Source organism: Pholis gunnellus, assembly GCF_910591455.1.
Source record: "Pholis gunnellus genome assembly, chromosome: 8".
Classification (NCBI taxonomy): domain Eukaryota; kingdom Metazoa; phylum Chordata; class Actinopteri; order Perciformes; family Pholidae; genus Pholis; species Pholis gunnellus.
In genome coordinates this window covers 5,267,586-5,288,626 of record NC_136534.1, presented here as the reverse complement: position 1 = coordinate 5,288,626, position 21,041 = coordinate 5,267,586, and the positions used below count along the sequence as shown (strand labels likewise).

Sequence of the window (21,041 nt, the reverse complement as noted above, 5' to 3'; positions counted from 1 at the left end):
CAACGAGACCACTGTCAGGTAAGCAACCAATGTTAATAAGAGAACCTTCTCCACAACTATAACACGGTTGAATGAGTGACGATTGGATGATATGAAAATAACAATATGAAAACAAATTGTGGAAATCATTTTGAAAAGGTTGTTTGTGTGCCTTGCGTGGAGTGAAGTAAACAGTTTGTACTAACGGACATGACTGCTTTGTTGTGTCATGTGTGTAGGTGGGAGGAGCTGGAGGCCACAGCCCCAGTGTGCTCCTGCTGTGATTCCATGTGCTCCGACATTCAGGACTGTAAGTTGTGGGGCCGTAGTTGAACTAAAATGACTGTACATCACACCACAGTAGCCGATAACTGAAGATAAGTAAAAAATATCTAATCGTATGTGATAAAAGTGATTCTTAGTTAAGGATTTTCACACATTATACATACAACTATATGATTTATCTATTATAGTGATGGTATTGCAGTATAGATAATTCTGCAATACATAATCTGGTGCACGTATCACCAATCCACCAGGTGCATAAAAATAGACCGTCTTTGTGATTTAGAACTTTTAAGTCAGACTTTCTGTTGACACGTAAACGTACCTGTTGCATAAAGCTTCCCTATGAGGGACACTGACTTAGACATCCTGTTGCACAATGTGTTTTGGGTGGAAAAATGGCAGAGGCAAGTATGGGAGGAAATAATAGAAAAGTTAAACGGTATAAATCCAAAGATTATTAAAGATGTTCATAAACAATTCAAGTATTTGGTACAAGAATCTAACAAATGAATGGGTAACGTTAGCTAAAGGTAGTTGATAAAGAGATGAAAGTTACCTAAAGGTAATAAACGGTTCAAATAGTTAGCTGAAAGTAATGAATAAACAGTTAGCTTTAAAGTAACGTTATGGATGAAGAGTTGAAATGGTCAACAAAATCACCTCACGGGTTGTTGCCATAACAACAAATCTCTCGCCGCACGTTTAACCAGGGGGAAGGTGGCTTTCCTACCTCAAATACAGTCAGTCTTGATATTTATGCAAGAGACAGGCTAAACTGACAATCTATGACCAGTCCACCTAAGTGTCTCATGGTTTTCCCTTTTCTACTCTAGCTGTCAAGAACACAGTCAGCAGTCCTGGCTGGCTCGTTGGACAAAAAGGTGAACAGAAACCAAGGACGGCGGTGGCATCTTTTCAAGCAGAGGGAGGAAGAGACTGGGTGGACGAAGATGAGACGAGGGACGAAGGAAAGGATGAGCGCCATAAAAAAGTCCAGACTTTTCCATGGGAGACAGAGATTGGCCATGAGGAGGAAAATGATGATGCCATTCCTGAGGAAACAAAATGGAAGCACAGCGCTGCAGTCAGCCAGCAGGTGAAGGGAGAAAAGGAGGGTGAGACAGACGAGGTGGTAATAGAAAAAGAACTTGCAACATATGGCATTATGTCTGACCAGATGAGACCAGAGGAGATCCCTCGTACCAGAAATAGTTCTGTGAGCAGTTTGTCCAGTGTCCACAGTAACACTGAGGCGTCAAAAGATGGTTCTGGCACCACTATTGCTACAAGAAATCCCAGTCTTAGTAATGCAAGTAATCCCGGTTCAGCTGAAAATGTTCCCAGAGCTGTAATTCCAAACATTAAACTTTGTCCTAAAGGTGATCAAATGAGTTGTAGTGAAGGACGCGATGCCAAGTATACTGCTACTGGTGCAGAGAGCTTTACCCCCAATAATGTTAGAGCTACATCTGGCACCAGTTCTCCTTGGGATTCAAGAGTCAACGGGAGTCATCTCAAGACTTTAGCTGGGACACATTCCGACACCGGGAACTTTAAATTTGCCCTCCTAGGTTTTCTTAATGTCAGCAGGTTAGGAGTGAGCAGGCTGGAGTCAGAAACAGTGGACACTCTCCTGTGGTCGGAAGAGGTTGAGTCGGTGGGTAAATCAGTGGGCACCAAGTCCAACGAGTTACGAGGCCAAGTAGGTGTTTATGTAAACGGTGAAGGACCACATAGTTATGGCGATGAAGATATGCTTCAGAGTCTACAGGTCGGAGGGTTAGAGGCAGACCAGTCTGCTGCTCATCCAGCTGACTTCACAGACCCAAACTTTAAAGACTGGTTACTTGGCGAGTCTGAAATTGAAGAAGCTGAGGGTTCAGAGGAAACGCTCAAAGACAGCCCCAGTCACTCTGCTGTGGTGGCCGTCACCAATGCCCTGCAGGGCTCTGAGAGCAGCCAGATGTTGGCCAGGGGGTGGGCTGAGGGGGCACTCGGATGGGACCTGCAGACTTCAGGGTCTGTGGTGGAGGAGTTGAGACGGGAGTGGAGGGATGACTTCTATTAAAGATAATCTCAGAGGTATTGAAGTTTCCACAAAGCAGTGATGTGACAATTGGAGCAATAGATTGAAATACTCCTGTGCAGTTGAGTCCAATTCAACAGCCCACCAAATAATTCTGTCATCTATCTCTTCTAATTAAGCTTATTGGGCTCAAAAAGAGCAGGAAATAATATACTAGGCGGTTCTATTGGTAGACTGTCACAGCAGGGACATGACTTGAATCCATACACGGAGCATCAGCTGGAGGAAATAAGGCACTTCCTGATTAGCAGACTGCCTCAGTTTGTGGAGCTTCAACAAATATTGGAACCTCTCCGTAAATAATCAAGGATCATGAGCAGCTGGAGAGCAGTGGTACTCCTGACCCGCTCACTTGGAACATGGAGTACATGGAGAAGGCCAACTTGTCAAGACCAGAGCAGAACCTGGTGGTCAGCTGGCTGTTTCTATGTAGACATGTTTATGAACAATAAAGCAAGCCTTCACCTACCTTTGCCTTGATTTCATTATTATATACACATACAGGTGCACCTCAATGAATTGGAATATCATAAAAAATTCAATTCAAAAATTGAAACTCGTATATTATATAGATTCATTACACACAAGGTGATATGTTTCAAGTGTTTATTTATTTTAATTTTGATGATTATGGCTTCCAGCTAATGACAACTCCAAATTCAGCATCTCAGAAAATTAGAATATTACATAAGACTAATTAAAAAAGGGATTTTTAATACAGATGTTGGCCTATTGAAAAGTATGTCCTAGTACATTATTGTCAAGAGGAAGGAGAGACACCAGACCCAACAATGCAGACGAGCTGAAGGCCCCTGATCAAAGCAACCTGGGCTTCCATAACACCTCAGCAGTGCCACAGGCTCGTCGCCGCCATTGATGCAGTAATTTATGCAAAAGGAGCCTCGACCAAGTATTGAGTGCAGACTGTATATGGACAGTGGCGGCTGGTCAATAGAAGGCGCTAGGGCACCGCCCCACCTTGAGCCACAACAAATAAAATACATAAACTATAGAAATTGTCAATATGTGTTTTTGAAATATGGAATTGTTACAGGTCCCCAGCATGAATGAGCCTGATGACAGATTTATGCCTGAGAAAAACAGGAAATAAGACAGGCAAATGTTTGGCTTCTCAAGCTATTTATTTCACACTTCAAGTGAAAACAATCTCCTGTATGTTTCTACATTTCAACATGACAAAACACAGGAAAAATACATTAAATTGTCCTAAACAAAATAATCAGTTTACATTACTATTATTACATTAACAAGTTCCATTACTATTTTTAATCAACACATCTGTTGTCGTTTGGGATAAAACCCTTCCTAACTGCACTTTGGCAATGTTGTACGTGAGGAAGACACTATTCCCATACCGGCAAACTCATAAGAGGTGAAAAAGGTGAAAAGCCTGAAACATTAAATATGAGCTTTAAAATGTCGCATTCTGGTGTACTCTGAGAATAAAATTTTGTGATATGACAATATTTACTTTAAGCAAAAGAATTTATCATTCAGTGATTAATCAGTATTTCAGCTGTAGTTGAACAGCTGGCTAGTTAGCTTCTTTTTAAAAAAAAAATCTATTAACTTTTATTTAGACAAAATCTAAATCTATATATATATATCATATATTATATGAGATACACTACCGTTCAAAAGTTTGGGGTCACTTAGAAATGTCCTTATTTCTCAAAGAAAAGCACTGTTTCTTTCAATGAAGATAACATTAAATTAATCAGAAATACACTCTATACATTGTTAATGTGGTTAATGACTATTCTAGGTGGAAACGTCTGGTTTTTAATGAAATATCTACATAGGTGTATACAGAGATGGGCAAAAATACATCAAAATGTATTTTGATACAAAATACAAAATACCCCCAAATAAATGTATTACAACAAAATACAAAATACAAAATCCTGGTGCCAGAAAATGTAACAAAATACATGTATTTTGAATTTAAAATATAGGAAATACTTTTTTCTGGATTTTCTGTTTTCTCACAATTTGGTATAGCAGAGCATTCAGGTTTGGGCTATAATGTACACAAAGCTCTGGTGAACCCCACAAAAAGGAAGAACAGTCACGGAATGTCAGTGTAACTAAGCAAAGCTATTACAAGACAACAACTTGATTGATTATGTATATATATATTTTTATTAATGGGACTTAACAGCCCATAAACTTTGGCGTTGTATCAACAAGAAAATATTCATCACATATGACATACAAGCTCCCAATCTCCCTCTTCCTATACAGATATATACTGTAATACAAAATACAATGTCGGCAATGCCTACCCTGTGAACATTGGTTCTTTAAAGAAAGCTGATCTTATACTCGAGGGACTTAAGTCATCCATGCACAAAGATTTCACAATTAGCATCATTTATGTTACACATTCACTGACTGTAAATGGACAGACATACAGGACTGCATCTGCTGCCACTAAAAACACAGTATCATGGGAAGCACTTATTTGGTCAGATAAATCATGTTCTACTCCAGGAGGAGAAGTTACTCTTTCTTATTAGAGTGCTTGAAGTTCAGTGCTTTGATGAGCATTTCTATGATTCTAGATTTTTAAATAAAAACAGAGTCTCTGTTGCTATCGGGTGCATGACAACGGACGCGCATACGTCAGTAAATGTCATGGAAACGTCAAGAGTGCTTGAAGTTCAGTGCTTTGATGAGCATTTCTATGATTCTAGAATTTACTCTTTCTTATTAGAGTGCTTGAAGTTCAGTGCTTTGATGAGCATTTCTATGATTCTAGATTTTTAAATAAAAACAGAGTCTCTGTTGCTATCGGGTGCATGACAACGGACGCGCATACGTCAGTAAATGTCATGGAAACGTCAAGAGTGCTTGAAGTTCAGTGCTTTGATGAGCATTTCTATGATTCTAGAATTTACTCTTTCTTATTAGAGTGCTTGAAGTTCAGTGCTTTGATGAGCATTTCTATGATTCTAGATTTTTAAATAAAAACAGAGTCTCTGTTGCTATCGGGTGCATGACAACGGACGCGCATACGTCAGTAAATGTCATGGAAACGTCAACACCACGGCGGTATAGCGAGCGGAGCGGAGCCTTGAGCCTTGACTCGACGGCGGAGCGGAGCCTTGACTCGACGGCGGAGCGGAGCCCTGAGCCTTGACGGCGAAGCCTTGTGCCTTGACGCTGGAGCCTTGCCTTCATGGCGTGTAGACGGCGAAGCCAGATCCTTGACGGCGGAGCCTTGAGCCCCGACGCCGGAGCCTTGCCTTCATGGCTCCACCACTCTGACAGGTTCCGCCGAGTCAGGCTCGGCGGAGCGGCACCGCCGATCCGACAGTATCCGCCGAACGTCCGACAGGCTCCGCCGAGCGACAGGCTCGGCGGAGCGGCTCTGCCGATCCGACAGGTTCCGCCAAGCGTTAGCCTCGGCGGAGCAGCACCGCCGATCCGACAGTCTCCTGAAACTGTCGGCTCGGTGGAGCTTGTCGGCATTGGCGGAGCCTGTCGGCATCGGAGGAGACTGTCGGCATCGGCGGAGTTTGTCGGATTCGGCGGAGTTTGTTGGCATTGGCGGAGGTTGTCTGCTCGGTGCAGCCTGTGCTGGCGGAGCTTGTGGCTCGGCGGAGCTTGGCGGCTTTTCGCGTGCCTGTCGGCCCTAGACGGCGGAGCGGAGCCCGTCGAGTCTGTCTGCACTTGAAGGCGGGCCGAAGCGGGGCAGGGCGGGGCGGAGCGGGACGGGGCGGGGCGGAGCTTGTCGGCAGTTGACGGCAGTAGCGGAGCGGAGCCTGGCAGTTGACGGCGGAGCGGGGCGGAGCGGAGCCTGTCGGCAGTTGACGGCGGAGCGGAGCGGGGCGGCGCGGCGCGGAGCGGAGCGGGGCGGAGCCTGTCGGCAGTTGACGGCGGGGCGGAGCCTTGACTTGACGGCGAATGGTTTACACATTTGCTGTGCTTAAATTAACACATGAGTGCCTCAGTAAATGTCATGGAAACGACACCACCACGACGCTATAAAAGGTCAGCGGACCTCAGATTGTCACTTTGCATCTGAACTTGGAGACTCGGCGGAGCGGAGCTTGTCGGCTCGGCATTTCACAGCATAATTTACAATAATGTAAACATTTCAACATTAAAATAGATGAGCATACTTTACTATACACGTGTAAACTATTTTCAAACACATGTAAAGTGTAGAATGCTCATCTATAATGCTGAATGTACAATGCTGAATACTTGTTCATTTTCTAACATATTGTTACATGTTATGTTGAACTGTATTACATTGTGAATACAATTCCTTTTAACTTTAAGTTGTTATTGTTGGTTTTATTATGGTCCATCCACCTGTATTTTCAGTCATTCTTTTTACATCAGTTAGAATTAGAACAAAGGTTTAAAAATAACTTAATTACAACCTGCTAACATAACTAACACTATTACATTTCAGAGCTATTCACATAACTGTTTTAAAACAACCGACTCCAGATTTGATACATTATAAAGGAAAATGTTGTTTACTGGTGGTGCATTGTAAATGTTATTTAATCTTGATCATTTTAAATGAACCAAACTAAATCCTGAATATATTACATACATATACATACGTACATATACATATACGTACATATACATACGTACATATACTTCATTTATTAGAAGATTATAATAAATTAACATATCTATACATATCCACCCCAATAACAATTGACCAATGTGTTCAGGCTAAAACAATTACAACCCTAAATTAATCTCTGAATATCACTTTAACATTTTAAAGAATGCACTTGAGAGCAACTCATATTTGTGGGATGATAATTTTCAAACATTTTTAAATATAGGAATCAAACATGCATTATAATATTTCCATGGATTCAGTGATTCAACTCTGATCTGACCTGCAAAGCATATTTTGGATGCTGTAAAATACATGTGATGTGCTTTGTATTCATATTTGCGGTGATGTAAACTAATATCTGGGGAAATGTATATATGGGGAAGAATGTGACCCATACAGGATGTAGTCACATTGTTGTTCATTTATTTATTTCATTTTGACTTGGGAGAGAGTTCTTCGAGATCGCCAAGATCCGTTATCACATCATAATGACTTCCTGTACGAGTGCTATCGATTCTGCCGACACGGAATCATTTATTTACAAGACCTTCTCGAGCCATACATTGAACACCACACGCCGCATATGAAGGCAAATCACTGTCAAAATCCGAGAGTGCGAATGAGATCCATGCGCGCGCGAAAATCAAACAGCCGCGAGCGTATTTTACTTTGACGAGCACTTTTATATCACTCCGCGAGCAAAAGTCCGTCTCGCGCGAGCAAAAGATATCACTCTGACGCAGATGCTAGGTCTGATAGAGGTGGTTTTCAATTCAATTTAATAGCGTTATTAAATACAAAATGTGTTAAAGTCAAGTTGCTCAGATTGGTTTAAATTCACTCCATCATTCTATTACAGACAATGTGTGTTTGATAGTCAAACCTCTTGTGACAAACAGCTCAAAGACACTTTTTGATCTTAATTGATTAAAACATGATGATCATATTTAATCATACTGTTGTGTTTACAGAAGTTAAGAGATATAATATGAGCAACAATTTGGACCCGCTCAAGGATCTGGAGCCGAGATTAGGGACCACTATTTGTATATTAACTGTTTACCCAACTTAAATCACTAACAAGTAATTAGTGGATGAAAAAGTATTCAGATCCTCACTGCAGTAAACGTACTAATAACATACTGATGAAACAATAATCCACTATGATTAAAATACCTGCAATCGAAACCTTAGTCAAGTATGTTATTATCAGCAAAATGTACTTTATGTGCAGAAAGTAAAAGTACCCGTGCAGTAAAATGTACATTATTTGCCCCTGACCTGTAGTGCAATCTGAAAATCTGAAAAGTCAGAGTGATATCCGGTTTATCCAAAGACGAGGTTTGTAACCAATTATATGTAGAGATACAAGGGAGACTGGGTCCGCCCACTTACTGTCAAAAAGAAAAACTACTCGCGAGCGAGCAGGAAAAAGACACATCATATGTTCTACAATAAGAACATTTCATATCATTATGCCTTCAACAGAGAAGCAGATCCACTCTGCTCAGTTTCTGGAGATTCTCCACGTGAAGTTGCTTTGCTTAAATAGCTAGCTACTCGACTGATAAGTTAACTTGCTAAACACTGGCTATGCACTAGCCTAGACAGCATGCTAGCGTCATTAGCATATTAGCATCGATCGCTAGCTTGATATTATAACCATCACCATGTATATACAATAGGCTACAATATTTTACTTGACAGACAATCCGTTGAACTTGAAGATCTGAAGACTGAACTCGTGAACTGTTTTTTGATTCGTGGAGAAAGTATTTTAAATACAAAATTACTCCACTCTGAAGTATTTTGTTACAAATTACGTTAGATTTTGAATCGGCCTTATCAAATACAAATTACAAAATACTCAAAAGTAATTGAAATACGTATTTCAATTACAAGTAATAGAAATACTGCCCATCTCTGGGTGTATAGAGGCCCATTTCCAGCAACTATCACTCCAGTGTTCTAATGGCCTTAGAAGACTAATTGATGATTAGAAAACCCTTGTGCAAATATGTTAGCACAGCTGAAAACAGTTATGCTGGTGAGAGAAGCTATAAAACTGGCATTCCTTTGAGCTAGTTGAGTATCTGGAGCATCACATTTGTGGGTTCGATTATACTCTCAACATGGCCAGAAAAAGAGAACTTTCATGTGAAACTCGCCAGTCTATTCTTGTTCTTAGAAATGAAGGCTATTCCATGCGAGAAATTGCGAAGAAACTGAAAATTGACACGAAATTGTCTGGGTGACCCCAAACTTTTGAACGGTAGTGTATATATCATATATTATATGACGTATATGAACGTGCACCAGAGACAACAACTGCCACCGCATGCTCGTTTTGACCGATAACTCATAATCTGGTCGGTACACAGAAATGACAAATCGACTAGGGTGCAAGTTTCCAAAAGGTAAACCCCGGCCATGTGATCAGACGCAGTTAGGCAGGTTTTTTATTTTGGCACGCACGCACGCTTAAAGTTTCCTCCCCCTGTTTTAAACAAAGAGTCAGGCCTTATCTTACACATTGCACCTTCTTTAACATGCCCTGTATATCACACACACACAAAGATGACAGGAGTGAGTTTAAAACACATCAAATGCATTTATTATGAAAATGTATAAATGTCAGATTACAAATAGGTGTCTTTATAGTTCTATGATTATGTTGAATCAGGTGGAAAAGTTCAGGGACAGTGATGTCTCGCTGCTGACTGGGCTCACTGCACATGTCTAAGAATTCTTCTGCGGTACCTTGATGATCACCTGACAACACAGACAAGAGACGGTATAAAGAAGTTAGTTATTATGTATCTCAGTGTATAATCAGTTATTCTAATAATGTCTTGGGTTCATGTCTCAGCACCGGAGGTTGCCGCTTGATTAGCATTAGCTTTGCAGGGAGAGCTACATGCTCCATATTCCAGGAGGTCCTGATTCAGAGCGATCCAATAAACTTATATTATTAAGTACATTTTTAGCAATTACCGTTTTGACTTCTGTGTAGTTGTCCAGGCCGTACTCTCCGAGCTCTCTTCCGTTGCCGGAAGCCTTGTAACCTCCGAACGGCGCCTGAGCGGCAAACACGTCATAACAGTTGACCCTGCAGAGGGAACACAAATGCACGACAACACTCAGTGACAGAAACAAATACATATCCCCCAGACCGGAGCATTGAGCTGAGGGGAATGAAAAACCCAAAGCTGTAAAATGTGTTTTCCTGGGACTGTTCATGCGACAGCTTTGGGGATTAGCCATGAATATCTGTTGAACATCTACTGTTTACACAGTAATGATTTCAGTGTCAACACCCCTACCAGACTGTTCCGGCACGGAGCCCGTTGGAGACATAGCTGGCCTTATCGATGTCCTTCGTAAACACAGCGGCGGCCAGACCGTATATAGTATCGTTGGCTCTCGTCACCACCTCCTCCAGCGTTTTAAACTTCATGATCTGCATCACTGGACCAAAGATCTGCAAGAGAAAACATGACGGAACAGGAAATCAAAAGACGTAAGTAATTTAAATCGACAGTTAACATAAGTCACACAAGCAAACCATTTATTAAACATTTTCGCCTCCTACCGTCCTCTAAAACATCTGTGTTCGGAGAATGTTTAACGTATTTACTATTGTTCAAATGAGTTAAATATTTTATCCATTATTGATGGAGTGATACGCAATTTCTTCCTAATGGCACTGCAGGTGAAATGTCATCAGGGCCCGAATAAAAGGTATTTTTTTTAGCCTGAAAGAGAAGTCTCGTTCTTATATCTTGTGACACATCCACATTGTCGAAATCAGACTTTACATTGAAAGTCTTTAAGATAACACTAAAGGCCCAAACACACTTAAAGCATCTGATACACGTTTTCAAGTATGCTTATTGTTTTAAATGACCGAACATGCACCAAATGCCAGTACCAATACTAGTACTATCACCGTTAGCTGCTAGCCACCGGCTCACACTTAAGTGTGCAGGCAGGCAATCCTGGCTGTATGAGTTGTAGCTGCTGCCGTAGGTAATTATGTGCAATCCAGATCCCCAGATTGTTGTATTTCTATGACAAGCACTGAAAAGGACTGTGCATAGAGGTTCCTCCAGTCATAGCACCAATCAGCATTCGCCTCTCTGAAGATTGATTTTGTTTCCATTGCAACAACAAACAGGAGAGGGGTCAGACCCTGCCTTACACCAAACTGGAACTAAACCCGAGCTGATAAATATGTATTAGTGTGCATAGAAACCAATGGCAACAACCGCAGAGCTCAAACCAACCTGTTAACACTCCAAGAGTACGTAAATCATATGAAGTAGTCCCTTCATTTGTTTTATTTTTTTTAGTTAGGCATTCTAAACCTTCCATACTATCCTACCTCCTCCCTGGCAATGGTCATGTTGTCCTGGACGTCTCCGAACACAGTAGGTTGGATGAAGTATCCTCTGTCCGCAGCCACTCCTCCTCCGCACATCAGCTTGGCTCCCTCTCTCTTCCCGCTGCTGATGTAGCCCAGAATCTTGTTGAACTGCTCCTGATCCACCTGGAAAACACAAACACTTTATCATAGTCCTATGACCTCAGTGTTTGGCATCAAGATCACTGACCTACGCAATTATTACAAATTACTAGGGGTAGCCAGGTAATACTAGTCCAGTGCAAAAATGGCAGCCTCCAGTCCTGAAAAGTGAAGCCAATGCTGAAGTGCCTTGAACTTTAATTATTTCTAAGGACCTTTAGGGGGGGGCTCTTCTGATTGTATAGAAGTCTATGAAAAAAATGACTTGATTTATTACCTCAGTAAACATTGTAAACATGAGTTTATGATCTCAATCTCTAGTTTCAAGTCTTCTTCATTACAGCATGATGTTCATTTAGTAAATGATGGTCCATTTAGGACGGGGCTACCTTGTGATTGACAGGTAAATACCACGGCATAGTTTGGTCTGGGAGTTGTCCGTGTTTTTCAGTTAATTGTAATTTTGGACGCCTAAAAATGACAACGACAATGTATAACAGTGTGTAACAGTGAGCGAGTGTGTGTGTCACCTGAGGTCCCTGCTCGGTCTTTAAGTCGAAGGGGTTTCCCACCACTCGTTTCCGAGCTCGCTCCACGCTGCGCTCCACAAACTCGTCGTAGATGTCTGCTTGGACAAAAGTTCGGGAGCCGGCACAGCAACACTGGCCTTGGTTGAAAAACAGACCAAAGTGGGCCTGCTCCACCGCATCTTCCACTGAACGAGGAAATGACAAAGACAGGCTTTCACCATGAAAGTCTTCTTGAAAAGTAAACAATGCTAAAATACTCTTCCACTTTTATATCAACCGGTGACTTGTAATGCGTTTCAGGATTTGTCCTCTCTTTTAAGCAGTTGGAAAATCCTGGTTTCATTTCTCACTTTTCTATATTGATGTAGAAGTGTACTTAAGGGACATTCAGTATACCTGTAGCGGCTAGCGTAGCACTGAAGTGCTAACACTAGTTAATGATGTGCTAACGTTCTCTGCTAATATTAGCTCCACAGGATTTTACATAGACACGTAACATTTTAGAAACCTAAATCTCCTTCTAACCTACCGGGTAACGAGTGTCCTTATTAAACAATGTTAAACTGTGACTATTTCCAAATCCACAAAACCAGCCTGAAAATGAAGAACATTTGAAACGATCGCATTAGAGTTTACGGAGCAGATGTTTGTCAGACTTTGGTCAGAGCTGGCTAATGCTACGCTATGATTTGCTGATCTGTGTTCGAGCGCGAGACTTAGCCTCGGGTCAATTGCCCAACAGTGAACCAGCTGTTCTTTGGGTCCCCATCAGAGAGAGACGTGTTGCCAGCGAACATTTGTGACCGTGGCAGTTATATCTGTAAAGCATACAAACACAGTGGTTTACGGAATACACACTGTTGGCATCAGACAGGATGATATTCGGACTCTTTCCTCCCAGCTCCAGAGTGACTTTCTTCAGGTTACTGCTGCCTGACGCCTGCTGGATCAGATGACCGACCTGATGGACACAGATGGGGAAAGAGAGAGGCGGTGACACCTTGGCTTCAGCTGAAAGTATCTCATTGGTGGAGAAGTTGGTGCTATAAAAACTACTACAGTATAAATAATGAATCAAGATCTTGTGGTACACAGTAACATTGTCAAAATTGATAATATCAAGCAACTCAACATTAACTCCCCCCCACATTTGCCACAGAGTATTTTGCACACTGCTGCCAAAAATGACTAAAGGCGAAAAAACAGAACAGTCCTACCTCTGTGGATCCAGTGAAGGCCAACTTGTCAACATCCATGTGGCCTGCAATGGCAGCGCCAGCTGATGGTCCCATGCCTGACAAGATATTCACAACACCTTCAGGAAAACCAACCTGGAAACAGAGCCAAGTCAACAAAAGCTTGAGAAATGCTGCTTGTTATAATTGAGTCCATCTAAAAAGAGGTCACTTTTGTGTTATTGTGTACAACATTCACACACAACAGACTAGCGCAAGCTTCAACACAAGCCCAGCTCAATTAAAGGTTGGAAGAATATAGAATTTGTTTGATTAAACATATTTTACAAGCTGAATGGTTACACAGGAATGTTATATTTGTAAGGATTAAATGGAAAAGATGGTCTTAATGTTCCTTTGTATAGTATTTACGATCATTTAAATGTTTCTGGTACCATTAAGTGATGGTGTGTTAATGAGGAAAAGGAAACACAGTACCTCTTTAATCAGGCTGGCCACATAGAGTGCTGTGAGTGGCGTCTGCTCTGCCACTTTCATCACCACAGTGTTACCGGTCGCCAGGGCAGGGGCAATTTTCCAAGCCTGCATCAGCAGAGGGAAGTTCCACTGCAGGGAGAGGAGGGGACATCAGGAGTAAAAGGTATTACAACTTTACATAAAATAACAAAATTACAACTACATGTTTCAGCTGTGCATGCACCCTGAATGATTTCAGCTTTCTGACTTGTGTTCTGATTTGTGTTAAGGCCACTTTGAACCTTGCGTGAAAAAAAGAATAGCCAGTCCATCAACGCAGTGGTGATACCAAAACAGAGGGCTCAGGCCAGGGCTCAGGCCAGACAATGCCGGGTGATTTGGCAAAAAATAAAAGTTGAACCAGTCTCAACTTTTGCTGCATGATTGTATGATTATGCACCTTTAAACCAGGGGTTTCCAAAGTTTAAGGCTGGGATCATGATCGTGTTATTTGATCCCATAGACAACAGTTGAGCCAAGACTGCCTAATATTGTTGTTTGACATAACTTCAGACTACACCAAATACATTAAAAAAGGTCTGTCCTAATTACTTTCTGACTGTGGGAAAGAAGAACAGTCAAAGTATGACTTGAAAGAACTGCAAAAAGTATAAAACCACCAACTTCTGCTTTGATTCGTCGGTGGAACAGAAGTGTGCACTGGACAAAACAAAAAGGCTTAAAATGTGTTTCACACCACAACACTTATACGCACACACCCTGAACTGGATGGTCTGGTTTCGAATAACACGGCGTCATATGACCCATTCCTCTAGTTTGCACTCTTATCGTTGTCTTGTAAAATAATCAGGCATGTGGGCATCCCCTCAGGCAAAACCTATAAAACAAGCGCTGTTTAATTGCATTGTTTCGCTCAACTCCTGGATGTCTATGCCATGATTATAGTTATTTGGTCCCATAGACACTCAACAACTGAACAAAGATTACCTAACATTGCTGTTTGACATAACTACACCAAATACATGAAATCTGTCCTTTCCGACTCTGGGAAAGAAGGAAAACGGTAAAATCCCCTAAAACTGCTGTATATCGCTTTAAAACGGATATTTGAATCTTTTTCTCCCTGCCTACCCCCAACCCCCCCCTCACCGGTATGATCTGTCCACAGACTCCGATGGGTTCATGTCTGGTGTAGCAGAAATAATCTCCGTCGATGGGGATGGTCTTTCCCTGCCATTTGTCCGCCCAGCCTGCGTAGTACCTGAACACAACAGGTTTCAACCCGTGTTATTAAAATAGTACAATTGAAGCAGAGCTACTTCATCTTATGACTCACCTATGACTTACACCAAAGAGCTGGATGAAACTGTATTGTTCGCCTAGACTGAGGCAGCCGAAGGCATTGGTGAGAAGTATCGAGTCACTGTTGCATTTTGTGACGCTGTTTTGAAAACTTTCTGCTTCACTTGTTGCCCAAAAGGAGCTGTGTGTTCTTTACCTGAAACATTTCACCACGGTGGGCAGATCCACGGTGTAGGAGATGGTGTATGGCTTCCCATTGTCAAGGGTCTCCAGTTCCTGTGCAAATGACACAATATCAGAATTATGGATGAATAATGGTGACCATGGAAATAAAATAGCAGTAGAACGGACATTCAAATCAACGTAGCAGGCTGGTCAGAGCGGCGGCTATTTTTGTGTGTACCGCCGGGACTGTTGTTGTGGGCTAACTTCTGTACAAACTAAACTGATATCATGCAAATTGGGAAATGACTCAAATTTAACAACTCAATGCTTCATTCAAAAACTCACAAAAAAAAAAAAAGTCTACAGCGTAGGAAACCAGATTTCTAATTTCCTGTAACCAGTGTAGCATTAGCAAGCTAGCTCGCTAACTAGCCAGCTGTCCACTAGTTAGCTAGCAATTAAGGCACAATGGTAAATGGCATTTTTGGCATTTTCTCTGAATGGTGTGCGAAAAGAAAGACATTTATAAAAGGGATGACCAAGAGGAGGAATACACAATAGTAATATTGTAGAAATTGAACTACCGGATTGTCAGTTTTAAATCTGTACTGATCTATTCTGGTTCCTTTTTGCTTTGACATTTAACAATGACTCACAGCAAGGTAGGCAGCATCCCTCTCAATGGCATCGGCCAATCGGTTGAGTAGCAGGCCGCGATGAGAGGCGTCCATCCGTCGCCAAGGGGACCCCAACCTGAAGGCATCACGTGCTGCTTTCACCGCCTTGTCCACATCTGCCTGGAAATATACAATGATTCACTTGGTGAGTTTTAAAAGTATACTCCTGTGAAAACATATCTTTGGGGATCAAATGCTGGAGGGGTTAAAGACAGTAAACTGAAGTCAAAACAATCAATAGCATCTAAAGTATAATCCATTTCTCTGTTGATTCATATATCATCTATCCATAAAAACACAACTTCTGTGTCACGCTATCAATCAATATCTGTAATGTTTTTTTAACAATTCTTGTTGTTTTGAATCCTTCTACTTTTTCCATTTCCTTTTTTTTAATCATTACTATATTTAAATTTTATTCTCAGTTTTATAATTACAATATGTGGTTTACACAGCAGATCTGCCTTATGTAGCAGATACACATGCAATTTCATTTCAGTTGGACTTACCGAGTTCACTTTCAGCTTAGTGTTATTTTCCAGCTCCACTAAATGTTACGTACAAATGCTCCCCACCGTCACTGGAAAATGAATGAATGAATGAATGCAGTCTGTATATATCAGACAGTGTCTTTACCTTGTCCGCCTCTGCAACTTCACAGATGACTTCCCCAGTCGCCGGGTTGATGGTAGGGAAGGTTTTCCCGCTCGTTGCATCCTGCCACTGGTTGTTGATAAAGAGCTGAAACATTAAAATGTATCATTACAATGGCTGCATTCGTACCAGAACAAACCTTTTGTTCACTGCTGAAGAAAAACTTGCCAATGCTGAAGTGCCTTAAAACCAGGTAAGCCCGAGAGCCCCCCTTGGGTTATATACCTGATTAAACAGCAAAGCCTGGGCTACAAGATCATGTAAGCCATTTTACATGCTCCAAACACACTAAAAATAAACTAAATGAATGACCAAATATCAAAATCTATATAGCGCCACCTAGGCAACCCACCCGTCACATTTCTGGCTCTATCGCCGTGGTATTTTATGCAATACGCACACACGATATCTCAAAAGAAAGCAGACAACTTACGAATTCCGCACATATCAAACAATGCAGCTACAACAAAGCATCAGCAAGATATGAACCAAAGAACACCAACAACATCAATGACTTTGTTGCTTATGATCAACAAAACGCTCCTCACCTTTGAAGATTTCACGAAGAAAAACATTTTTCCCGGCAGATTCCCACTAGTATACGTTTCCGGTATATCCTGTGTCTCACTCAAATCATTCCGAAACATTAGGGGGCCGTTCAAACCAGGGGTAAGGATTTAACTTTTAGCGAATCGGATTTTACGCTTCACGATGGACGGCGCCTTGTTGATTCTGACTGGCTAACAGTGCTGTCAATCTTTTTCACGTGGGTGTAGCTCAATTCTCTAGACTCTGACGCGTCTAAGGAGGGGTCATTCACTCATATTGACCAATGCATGGCTTTGCTACTGGCCTGCGTAGTGGGGGATGGTATGAAAGCTAAAAAAAGCTCCAGTCTGCAGAGAGACACAGAGAGGGTGCAGAGAGTGATATACAAGTGAAATATATAGTTTGGTACATGAGAAAATTCAAATGGCACACATTGTGCCAAAATGACCATTTTGGAGACCTCGCCTGAATTCTCTGTACTAAAACCTCTCTAATTTTGTTCTGCTTCATTTTATCAGAGTCAAACTTTGCAGAGAGACTGTTCACATATTGTGCTATGATTTGGGAGTAGTTCTAGACTTGCAGCTGCATCATTCCAAAGAAATAATAATAATAAAAGTGCTTGTAATAGGCGAACATGAAACTTTTCAATTTGCGCTGTGTGCCATCTTCATTTACTCTTAACCAGTAACATATATACTGATATTTACACATCTGAACAAATCTCACAAGTGTTCCCTTTATTATAACACCAACATTACTCAGAAACACCTTGTGGTTGCAGAGATATATTCTTTTTAGTATGGGTATGCAATTTTTGAGCAGAGGCCTAAAAATAGGGTTAGAGGTTTTAAACCTGCATTATTTCGAATGGCCAGCAGGGGGCATGCATAAGTCTGATTGTATAGAAGTCTATAAGAAAATGAACCTACTTCTCACGTGATTTAATACAGCATGATGTCCTTTTGTAAATGTTTTACTAATTAAAAAATGACGTTATTGTCTTGTTGTCGTGAGGACATTTTGGAAGAGCAGGTGATGAAAACCAGAATGTTCCAGATTCAAATCTTAATTCAATATAGTGTACCTGTATATATGTAGCCGATTACAGACTTTGATAATTACAATTCATGCAGGTTATTTTTTTCCCCCTGAATGACATATTGCAGAAACACCCATATAGATGAAATATAGAGTGTGTATGATGATGATGAGAATAGAATAAAAAAATGCATGGCCATAAACGCTTTTTTCCCTGACAGGAGTAAGACTCAGTGGTTTTTCTGTGGTATGACTGTAAACATCACAGACTCACGTGGATTCAAATCAGAAGGAGGCACTGTTAATAATTGACGCGGTATGAACGGGAATAACCTCACCCTTCACCTAACGACATGTGACTTATCTCTTCCGAATAGGATTACGCAATTGGAGTTTGGCCAGATTCCCTACTGCCCCATGACTCTCATGTATACGCTTCTCCTCAACCAGCACAAAGTTAGTTAGATGTAGCCTAACTTGCCTTGTTGTAGTGGACCTCCGGTTGGGTGTTGGGTGCAGGGATTGCAGCCGCAGAGTAGTGACAGACTGGTGGTCTGCTCAGTCTGGGGAGGGCCCGAGAAAACACGGTACGGATCATGGTGCTTTCTGTTTCCTGCGATCAAAGGCGACTCTAAAAATCTGCGTTCCGCCTCTCGTGGAGCTCGGAGAGGGGGGCGGGGCTAGTCCGCGTTCATGACGTGCTGTGACAAAGGTCACTTGGACCAAAATGCGTTTTACTGGTTTATGGTGATTCCACAAAGTCAGTGTTACCGTTTGCTATTGCAGTGTCTTGGACAAATTAATATAATAGAGAATATAGGATTGTTTGTGTATTTTATTTAGTTAAATATTTGAAATACTAGTCATTCTGATCCACACTCCATACCACTAATGGTCCGTGTACGTTTTAGTCATCTGTTTTACCGTTCATTCGGAAAAACCAAAATACGGAAGTACCATGGTATAACGAGCCGTATTTCGTTTTTGCAAATCCATTTTTAGTTTTTTCCTTTAAAACGAGACGCGGAGCACAACAGGTAACCCGGAAACAAGAATATTTCAAAATAAAAGTGAAGGCAATATAATGACCGTCTGCAAGAAATTAATAAATAAAGAAATCTCTGTTGGCACTGATATTTGTTTGTTGCTGTTGGCACTGATATTTCTTGTTCCACTGTGTTGTGTTGTTGATTTAGTGAACACAGAGTGTAGCCTGTAAGGACAGGCAGAGTAAGTGTTCACCTTTCTACTACTAGATGGCAGTAAACGTGTATTTAAACCATAGATTTAGTCATATTTACCTGTGCCTTTGTTAATTATCTAGGTTATTGATACATATGATGTATCTGATATTTGATGTTTATGGTTAATTTACATTAGTTATATACATCATGTATTTACATGTTATATTTGTGTTATTTAAGAACTAAACATACCTACATGGAAGAGTGAGCATGTCTTGATCACGAGGCAATAAATAATGACAATTGAAAAAATAAAGATGTTTGGTTTATTCTTATTGAACATTAAGCCTAATTTACCTACCTCATTGATTTAATTGTCACACTTAAATCCTGAATTGAATGGATGAACAGAAGAGATCAAAGGTCAAGATGAGAAGATATAATGTTGGTCAAATGCTGTGGTCCAAATAAAATGACTTCAGTTTTATTGCCATTGAGTTACAGAAAGTTTGACTGGAGAATGTTTTCATTTTTTCCCCCTAATCTCACAAAACAAGAGCAAAAACCAGATTAATTGGTTCTCTTTTCTTATTTGCTGCCATGTTACCGGTCTCGTGACCCCTCGGGTTGATCTCTGGAGCTGTAGGTGGGTGCAGACCATCAGGATGAATTGAGTTGGGAACCAATGCAACAGACTACCAGCTGTTTAGTATGTTGGACACACCAGCATGACACTATCTTGTAAAATGAAGTTCCCATCCAATCCAACCGTGATATGAGAGAAAAAACATGTCAAGCACAAGTCAAATACTCTCCTAAAAGCAGAAACCTTCAGAGTTAGTGCTGGCATTGCATTGTGATTACATTCCTGTATTTGACTTGTATTGCTGTATGCAGGTTTCCGTGGATCCTGGTTATACCTGGACCATGGTCTTGCCTCCGTGGTTCTGTCATAATCATTGAATGTGTTGTAACTCTGTTATGCTGTTCATTCTGTACACATGACATCTATCACACTTCTGTCCATCCTGATAGAGGATCCTCCTCTGTTACTCTCCCACAGGTCTCTTCCTCTTTTCTCCTGTTAAAGGGTGTTTTGGGGAGTTTTTTCTGTTCTGATGTGAGGGTCCTGGGACAGAGGATTGGTGAATCTATTATATAACTAGACGAATAGAGAGATCTGTTTTTGGATGTGGTGTGTCTCGGACGTGTTTGGTGGATACCTCAACAATAGTCTTTGCGTGTCCTTACAGGCTACACTCTGCGTTCACTAAATCAACAGCACAATACAATGGAAAAACAACTATCAGTGCGAACAGCAACATTTCTGTGAGCACAAAAATGACTTTGATTAAACTATATCACGAACTGTATTACATCAAACAATGCACCGATTAATTGAAAAGTAGATTTTTGCTGTGCACATTGATAAATAAATATTAAACAGCATGTAGTCAACTGCTGATGCTAACACACTCCCATCGGCCGAGATGTATTTATTTATTAATTTCTTGCATACGGTCATTATTTTGCCTTCACTTTTATTTTGAAATATTCTTGTTTCCGGGTTACCTGTTGTGCTCTGCGTCTCGTTTTAAAGGAAGAAACTAAAAAGAGATTTGCAAAAACGAAATATGGCTCGTTATTTGACTTTGGTTCTTTGGTTTTTCCGTTTTTGAATTCAGAACCAAAAACGGAAATACGACCGCCCATTTCCGTTTTCCCGTTTTTGGTTTGAAACGAAAAACGAGAATACCATGGTATTTCCGTATT

The 21,041-nt window shown here is 41.0% G+C and overlaps 1 protein-coding gene across 1 annotated transcript; it reads right to left on the bottom strand.

Annotated features, from left to right (window-relative positions):
• Positions 1-9,555: 9,555 nt before the first annotated feature.
• LOC306699532 (aldehyde dehydrogenase, mitochondrial-like) lies at positions 9,556-18,731 on the bottom strand. Its single transcript, XM_079164168.1, has 13 exons — positions 18,566-18,731; positions 16,477-16,581; positions 15,820-15,960; positions 15,195-15,274; positions 14,846-14,957; positions 13,697-13,825; positions 13,241-13,354; positions 12,882-12,984; positions 12,024-12,208; positions 11,353-11,517; positions 10,292-10,449; positions 9,963-10,077; positions 9,556-9,740 (listed from the first exon to the last, which is right to left on the bottom strand). The coding sequence occupies exons 1-13, from the start codon at positions 18,680-18,682 to the stop codon at positions 9,708-9,710; spliced, it is 1,557 nt and encodes a 518-aa protein (XP_079020294.1). The 5' UTR covers positions 18,683-18,731; the 3' UTR covers positions 9,556-9,707.
• Positions 18,732-21,041: the final 2,310 nt, after the last annotated feature.